At 48.8% G+C, this 9096-nt stretch overlaps 1 protein-coding gene across 1 annotated transcript; it reads right to left on the bottom strand.

Moving 5' to 3' along the window:
- Positions 1–6097: 6097 nt before the first annotated feature.
- LOC123133345 (WD repeat-containing protein RUP2) lies at positions 6098–7913 on the bottom strand. The gene has a single exon (XM_044552835.1). The coding sequence runs from the start codon at positions 7576–7578 to the stop codon at positions 6346–6348; it is 1233 nt and encodes a 410-aa protein (XP_044408770.1). The 5' UTR covers positions 7579–7913; the 3' UTR covers positions 6098–6345.
- Positions 7914–9096: the final 1183 nt, after the last annotated feature.

The following is a 9096-nucleotide window of genomic DNA, read 5'->3' as shown; positions in this document are numbered from 1 at the left end:
AATTATTATTGTTGACATTACCCTTGAGGTAAAAGGTTGGGAGGCGAAACTATAATCCCCTATCTTTCTCTATGTCCGATTGAAACTTTGAAACCATAAATATCACATGGGTTTTAGCAGTTGTGAAGGACTAAATGATAGTTGAGTATGTGAAGTTTGCTGAACCAAAGCTCTTACATAGACCCTTCCCAAAAATAAGATGAATTGTGATTGTTTGATGACTAAGAGCATGGTTTGTTAGTTTTCCAGAAAGTTTATGATCTATACTTTAACTTGTGAATAGCGTGTTACTTGATCATGAAAAGTTTTATGAGTTGAGCTACTGTTATGATATATAATGATGCTAGAAAAAGTGATTGAAACTATCATTGATCAAACTTAAGCGCTTGCTTCACACTTCATAAATTATTTCTTTTATCATTTACATACTCGGGGACGAGCAGGAATTAAGCTTGGGATGCTGATACGTCTCCAATGTATCTATAATTTATGAAGTATTCATGCCATGTTTACAATAGTTTTATATGATTTTGGTATGATTTGATTAGAACTAACTCGGACTGATGCTGTTTTAAGCAGAACTACCGTGGTGTTGTTTTTGTGAGAAATAAAAGTTTTCGGAATGCGCTGAAAATCAACGGCGATTTTTTTGGGAAAATATAACAAAAATCTACCAGAGGGGAGTCCCGTGGGCTCCACGAGGGTGGGGGCGCGCCCACCCCCCTAGGGCGCGCCCCTGTGCCTCGTGGACTCCCTGTCGGGCCCCTTGACTTGTCCTCGATGCCAACCTCTTCTATAAATGCCCAAACCTCCAGAAAATAATCTAGATCAGGAGTTCCGCCGCCGCAAGCCTCTGTAGCCCCGAGAAATCAATCTAGACCCTCTCTAGCACCCTCCCGGAGGGGGCCATCATCACCGGAGGCCATGGGGAAGGACCTCGGAGGGGCCATCATTGCCATGAAGGCCAAGGACCAGAGAGGGAACCTCTCCCCATCCAGGGGGAGGCCATGGAGGAGGAAGCACAAGGGGGGAACTTCTCCTCCTCTCTCTCGGTTGCGCTGGAGTGCCATCGGGAGGGGAATCATCGCCGCGGTGATCGTCTTCATTAACATCACCATCATCATCACCATCCTCATCCCTTTTACGTGGTCCACTCTCCCGCACACCGCTGTAATCCCTACTTGAACATGGTGCTTTATGTCACATATTATGATCCAATGATGTGTTGCCATCTTATGATGTTTTGAGTAGATATCATTTGTCTTTGGGTTGATTGATGATCTAGATTGGTATGAGTTGTATGATTTTTTTTGGTGTTGTCTTATTGTGCCCTTCGTGTCGCGCAAGGGTGAGGGATTCTCGCTGTAGGGTTTTGCAATATGTCCATGGTTTACTTATTGTCTGCGTTGCTTGAGTGACAGAAGCATAAACATGGATAAGTGGGTCACGGTTTATGGGAATAAAGGGGACTTGATATGTTAATGCTATGGTTGGGTTTTACCTTAATGATCTTTAGTAGTTGTGGATGCTTGCTAGAGTTCCAATCATAAGTGCATATGATTCAAGAAGAGAAATTATGTTAGTTTATGCCTCTCCCTCATATGAAATTGCAATAGTGATTACCGGTCCTGTTAACAATTGCCTAGGATAATTCTGCACACCAACCCATCATTATTCCACACTCGCTATTTATAATATTTAGTAATATATTCTAAGTTTATGATAACAGCACCTACTTTTATATTTTAGTTCTTCGATATCATACAAAGTTATCCTCTTCATACCCACAACGTAGTTTTATTTCTTGTTTCTAGTTGGAAGCAAACGTTCGGTGTACGTAGATTCGTATCAGTGGCAGATAGGACTTGAGAGAATATTGATCTTGCCTTTAGCTCCTTGTGGGTTCGACACTCCATGCTTATCACTTCCACCTTTGGAAATTGCTACGATGATTCCCTGCACTTGGGAATTATCACGGCCCGGGCACGCCTGGGCATGCCCGCCTGATAAGCCTGGCCCAGCACCGATCCCACAGATGTCCCACAGAAAACACTGTCGAGCTCATCGCTCTGAAACCCTAGCTCACTCACTTTCCTCTATCTCTCTCTCTCCATCCCCTCCTCTCCCTGCACCGATTCCTATCGAATCAGGTGCAATGTTGAGCTCTGGCAGCCGCTCCGACGACGAGCTGGATCTGGAGTATGAGCTAGCCCTCTGCATCACCTTGGAGCGATCCAAGGTGGAGACCGGGGGCAGCTCCGGATCTGCAGCCTCACCCCAGCCGCAGTTTCCCCGTCGGCGCAGCTCGGACGCCGGCGCTGGCCCCTTCAGGCCCGAGGGCAGCTCCGACAGGCGGCCCATGCAATCCGTGCCTCCCCTACGCCGTCCTCTGGCCCCGCCGGATGCCGCTCCCCTCGTGGGCAACGATGGGTGCTTGGGCCCGCCCCGCCGGCCCGGACATGTGCGCCGCCCGCCGCGAGAGGCAACGGGCAAGGGAGAGGGATGCTGCGGAGAGCTCTGTCCGCAGCCGCCGCCATGGGTTACTGGCGGAGCCCGACGAGGACAAACGGATCCTCGCATCGGTCTACCGTCGGTCGCTTACGACGACGGAGACGGACGCTCGGCGGCTCCGCCGGAAGAACGCGATGTGGCCCTCCGGCTTGCCATCAAGTAGTCCTAGCGGGAGGCGAAGGAGAAGGCGGAGGCGGCTCGGCTGGCCAAGCTCAGGCGCCAGCAGGACCGGGTCGTCCAGCGCCTCAAGGGCCTCGTCATCGTCTCCTCCTCCTCGTCCGACGATGACGTCTCCTCTTCCGATGAATCGGACGATCCTCCACCAACCGCCGACCAGAAGGGGAAAGGGCTGGCCTGGAAGTGGTGAAGTTCTATTTCATTTCAAGTTTTAAATGTAGTATAAAGTTGTCCGTCGTTTGTGTGAACTACGGTGATCTTTTGGTGAACCATCGTGTTGTCCTATGTCTGATTCTATGTCCGCTCAGTTGATCTACGTAGTGTGATCGATATTGCATGATTTAGTATGGATATAGGGGTTCGAATGTGAGATACACAGATGTGGACCACACGATTTGAGAGATGCCTTGTCAGTGCCCGTGGACGCGCCAGGGTGCGTCCGCGGGCATTTGAGGTGCCGGATTTGCCAAGTCCGGCTATAGACGCTCTTAGTTCAAACAATGATTGAAACGTATGCGGGACAGCGCTTGATGAAGGCCTCCCACATCAATGTTCATGTACTAGTTGCTTGTATGTGGACGGATGCCTGAACAAATTTGCATGTGAGCCCTGGAGTACGACCCGAGCGAAACCGATCAGTACTACTCCTAGCTCATTACTGTTCCCAAGCAGGACTGCAGGAGCAGCTGGTTTTGCATAGCTCTTACCAGTAGTACTCACTGTCTTAAGTGGGCCAGTTCTTATCCACTTCCTACATATGCGCGCGCGGATCGACCGTCCAATCCGTACGCGTCCGCCGAGGCGAAATCAGGCCGCGGTCTCGATCTGGACCGGCTCCACCGCACGTCGTTTTTCCTCTTTTGTTTTACGATGAGAGTGCACCATGTTCACGCTCATGCCTGCACTGCATATATGTCAATTGGTTTCTTGGATTCTTTTCTCGGAACGCATGATGTATGTCGTCGTCGGCACACTGTTAATTATAAGCTTCAGGCAGGAGGATCGGGTACTTATTTAGGGAACTAATTACTATACTAAGTATAGTTTAATCTAGATCGGGATCTCCTCGATCTGTCTCGGTTGACACGCTGCCGCCTGCCGGACATATGACCTTTTTCGTGTTTTGTTTTTTCGAGCAATCTTTTATGTGTGTGTGTGAGAGAGAGTTCGACCCTGAAGTGAACTGCTATAAAATACGTACCCATGCACAGCATGCACGCACGCTGCTTGGATGGCCACGCACGTGCACGTGCACCTGCACCATGGGCGGCCTGTCAAACGTGCTCGCGTCACTTGCACCCACAGGAAGAGAGAGAGAGAGATGAGAGAGAGATGAGAGAGAGAGGCTGCTTTTGCTTTAAATGGTCAAGTGATACAACAAGAGGTGCAAAGGGTTGGCACGTACCAAGTGGCAAATCTAGTCCATACACTCAACTGTCGGCCAACCTGGCCAAAGTGCGGCCACACAACACAACTATTCCCATCTACAGTAGCTTCATCATATCTATCCATATGTACCCATCTAGAATTATGGACTGATTGCAATACCTATTCACTCGGTGAGACGACACCGCATTCATGAATTTCACTTTGATCGATCAGCTGAGTACATAGCGAGTATTAACTTTGTCTCTCTTTCTCGAGGGCGACGCTAGATCCGTGTAGTATCTTCCATTGCCAATGAACTGATTTTTGAACCTCGGGTCATTGGTGCTAAGGACAAATAGACCATTTCTTCCTGATATTGTTTCCAATCGTGATCATGTAGCTCAGTTTTATCCTGCTTTTACCAATGGATGAGTGCGGTGGTCATGGTAAGGGAGGTGATCGAATCATGCATATACTTCAATATTCGCTAAAATACAGAACATAAACACATGCTTATTAGATGATCACGCACTTGAATGGTGAACCCTACATACATATATGTAGATGCATAAATATATGCACGTATTACATATATAATTATATCTATATAGCTTTTAGCGATGTTATGCTCTTAATTGGTTGGATCTCATTGAGGGTGGAAATTTATGTCCTAACCTTCATGAGCTGGACCTGGCGATATCGGCATGAGGGCATACTTCACGGGAGGAATATCGACTTTAGGTGTATTTTGTTCTTAATCTTTGTTGTGGTTTTCCCATAGTTGTCCACTGTATGTACTCTGTTTTTAAGTAGATTTTTTTTCTATATCGTTGCTCCACATTTATCTAAAGAAAATTATGGCCGCATCCTAGGATCCATATGCCGGGAGGTTTCAACCTTCCTTTTAGAAAAAAAAGTGTGTATAACTTTTCCCCATGTACTGTGTCTGCTTTTTTTTATTTCATTTTACGAGTTTCCAAAAAATGTGGAATAGTTCATAGATGTAGGTTATGACATGCCTTATTGTGACCTAAGAAAAAACCATTTTATATAATATGTATGTTATTTAACTTGAGTACTATTCATTTGAATCATGTATCTGTTTTTAGGTCATAGATGGTAATGTTTGTTGGATGAGCTTTCCCCAAGTCCACACGATATATCGCCATATACTCGTTTTTCGGTCACTTGAGATATCGGCGTGAAGGAATACTCCTTCGTACGTGAAGGCTTTAAGGGGGAATACCGACTTTACGTGTACCATTTTTGTTCCTAAACTTTGCTGTGGTTTTTCCATAGTTGCCCACTGTATATACTCATTTTTAAATTAGACTCTTTTGTATAGTTGCATCACATTTATTTAAAGAAAATTATGCTCAAATCCTAGGATGCATGTGCCGGAAGGTTTGGACCTTTCTTTTCGAAAAAGAAAGTATGTACAATTTTCCGCCCATCCAATCTCTTTGTTTTTTCCCTTCATTTTCCAAGTTTTCGAAAAATATGGTATAGTTCATAGATGTAAGTTATGAAATACAATATGCATCTCGAAAAACTCATAACATAACATGCCTTATTGTGACATAAGAAACACAATTTTATATTATGTGTATGTTGTATAACCTGAGCACTATCCATTTGAGTCTTGTATTTGTTTTTCTAGGTCACAAATGGTCATGTTTGTTGGATGAGCTTTTCCCAAGTGCACAGGATATAGACCCATAGTATGTATGTTTTTTTTTGCAAGGGAATTATTTCTTATTTTTTGGAAAAGACAATAAAATTAAAATATGGAATATGGATCGGGCAACTGGTTGCACAAAATCTACTTTCGTGCGCGATGTTATATTCCTAAGACCTTATGTGGAGATCTGTGCAAATTTTGTTTTTTTTTCTTCTTTTTATATGTTATGTCACTAGCCTGTGATTTGGTTAAATCTCAGTCGACTGAGATCTAGCCATACCGATATCAAAATTACTCTCTGTGGTTAATATGAGATTCACTTCAACGTGAGGTCATCTAAAAACACACTTCACTTTGCAATTGATGAAAATTTAGTTATTTGTATTTCTTGAAAAATAGATCAGTACATACATAAAAATTGTCAGGAACGAGTCACATAATTAAAAAAAAGGGAAAGAATCATATCCCCTGTCCTCTAGCAAATTTGTTTCTTGTCTGCAACAAAAGAAAAACATGTAGTATAATCATAATTGAAACGCAAGAATGAATCTCTCTCACACCAGTCATACGCACACTGGCTCAGAATGGGCAGCGGAGAGTGTGGCTCGCTATAGCTCGTCCACTTGGTGGTCATCTCCCCGGCGTGGTTGGCACGTGAACATCTTCAGCACGCCGTCCGACCTGCCGGCGACGAGCGCCCCACCGCAGTCGGCGTCGCCCTGCAGCCACGTCACGGCGCTAACGAACCCTTCGGCGTCGGGGGAGCTGTCGGAGGCGACGTCGAAGGGGTGCACCCAGACAGGCTTGCCCCACCTGAGGTCGTAGACGAAGACGTGGTTGGACTCAGACCCGCTGGCCACCAGCCCGGCGCCGCGCCACAGCCCCATCCCCACGAAGCTCCGCCCGCTGACGTGGCCGCTGTACGACCGCACCTCCCGCGCCGGGCCCGACAGCTCCGGCGTCGACGGCCACTCCCACAGCCGGTGCGTCCCGTCGGCGGCCGACGTCACCACCCGCCGCGCCGGCGCCCACCGCACGTACGTCACGGCGCGTGCGTGCCCGTCCATGGACGCGACCTCGCCGTGGCCCAGCGCGCGCACGTCGTACACGGCCGCGCGCCGGTCCGCCGAGCCCACCGCCAGCTGCGGCCCGCCGGACGGGTCGAACTCCACGCACAGCACGGCGCCGCCGGCCCGCGCCGTGGCCCAGGACCCCGAGGGCGCGCGCGGGTCCCAAACGTGCGCCGTCCGGTCGTCCGAGCCGGACGCCGCCATGGACGTTTGCGCGCCGCGGGGCGCGTAGTCCAGCGCCCACACCCGCCTCCCGGCGTGCTCGTCGCGCTCCCACGCCGCGACGCCGCGCTCCACGTCGTACTCCGTCACGACGCCGTCGTAGTCGCCGCACCCCACCGCGCGCCTGCCCCCCTCCTCGGGACGCCACCGCACGCTGCTGAGCTTGGCCGGCACGCAGATGCAGGCGGCGGGGCTAGGCGAGGACGGCAGGCCGGCGACGTCGTATATCCGGACCTTGCGCGCGATGCCGCCCGTGGCGAGGAGGCGGCCGGCGGGGTCGAAGTCGACGCTGCCGATGGCCTCGGACGCGCCGGCCAGCGACGGGGACGGCACGGTGGCCGCGAGCCGGAACTCCCATTCGCACCGCGGGGGCGACAGCTCGGCGCCCTCGACGTCGTCTACGGCCGCCGGAAACGAAATGCCGTGGTCGACCCGGCCGCCGTTGCCCACGTATGGCGCCGCCGCCGCCGCAGGTTCTTCGTACCGGCGATGGTGTGCGGAGGTGGGAGAAGAGGAGGAAGGAGAAGACGGGGAGCAGGGGTTGGTCATGGAACGCTCCTCATGGACATGGATCGATCGGGCCGCGAGCCGAGCTACTAGTAGTAGCGCCGCACGCTCGCCAGCTCGTGCACTTTGTGCATGTGGTGATGATGAACTGGTGATGAGAGATCTGTCCCTGGGTTTGGCTTTGGTCTTTTGTTGGTTTAGGCTTGGTGTCTCTTGTTCATTTTGGGGGTTGGGGCCAGGCTTAGCTGCCTTAATTGCCACCGGGAAACACTAGCCTAGCTAAAGAGAGAAACACTTCCCTTTGCGAGATAGGTGGTCTAATGGGGTGCCACATGAGGGAGACAAGGGATCTGTGGTTGGAGTTGTGGTCATGTCGTGGCTAGCTCCGCAAATGCAAGAGCCGGACCTAATCCGGTCGATCAGTTGGTTATCGCTCGGGCGGTTGTATCCATGATCATCAATTCGCGTGTCGTTAAGACCGGTGCTTTACTTTGTGCTGCGTTATCTTTCTCATGATGTCGACGCTATCATCCTTCTGTTTTTTTTACTAAGTGGAGTAGTATTGCTGATGTTTGTTAGTACTCCTTCCGTACCGAAATACTTGTAGTTGGGGGAACTTGATAGTACTATTGTCTTTACAAGGCAAAACCCAAAGGTTTTTGGGTGCTCCTGGGTTGATTGCACCTGCAAGCTAAAATATCTCCTCAAGTCCCGTTGACTATCAGCCTATCACACAATGGTTATTGGTAAGAGAGTTAGATAATTGGTGAGTTTAGACTCTTATTTCCCTCCCTTTTGCCCTTTTTGGCTGAGTGACTTTAACCTCTTTTCAAGTGTGTCTTTGTTATGACCGTTGCGTAGAACTATATAAATATATATGTTCCCCCACCCCCACCATAACTATCACACTCATGACTCATCCATCGGTAAAACCAGGATAAAGTTGAGCTAGATGTTGGTCATGTTTGAAAAAAATATAGTACCATTGTAAACAATATAACGCACACATATATAAGTGATAGCGACCACACCCATATGTCGATAAAACCAAGATAAAGTTGAGAGCAATGATCACGATAGAAAGCAGTTCCCCATAAAGAATATGCCATGTAGAAGTGATGCGCAAAATTCGTGCCCGGTCTGCACGTATGACTTTCGGTAACAAATCAGTTGTAAACTCTTACGAAGCAAGTATATGATCTTTTTCCCGACAGATATTCATTTGATGGATCTAAATCAAGTTGATCAAAAGTTGTAGATGTAGCCTCCTTGAGTTTCATCATATGGAAATGTACTGTGCTACTTATTCTGGACGGATAGGAATTCCATCAAGATAGATAGATGCTGCTCCACTTGTGAGCTGAGATGGGAACAGTTCGATCGTGCAGCTGGGGTGCATGTCTGTGGTCACGCTTTGGATAGGTGAGCGGACAATGGACGTGTGGACTAGATTTGCCACTTGGTACGTGCCAACCCTTTGCACCTCTTGTTGTACCACACCACTAACCAAGCTGCCATTTAAAGCATCTTCTCTTCTCTCTCTCTCTCTCTCTCTCTCTC

The sequence above is a fragment of the Triticum aestivum genome, chromosome 6B, assembly GCF_018294505.1.
Source record: "Triticum aestivum cultivar Chinese Spring chromosome 6B, IWGSC CS RefSeq v2.1, whole genome shotgun sequence".
Classification (NCBI taxonomy): Eukaryota; Viridiplantae; Streptophyta; class Magnoliopsida; order Poales; family Poaceae; genus Triticum; species Triticum aestivum.
This window is presented reverse-complemented; position numbering and strand designations above follow the sequence as displayed.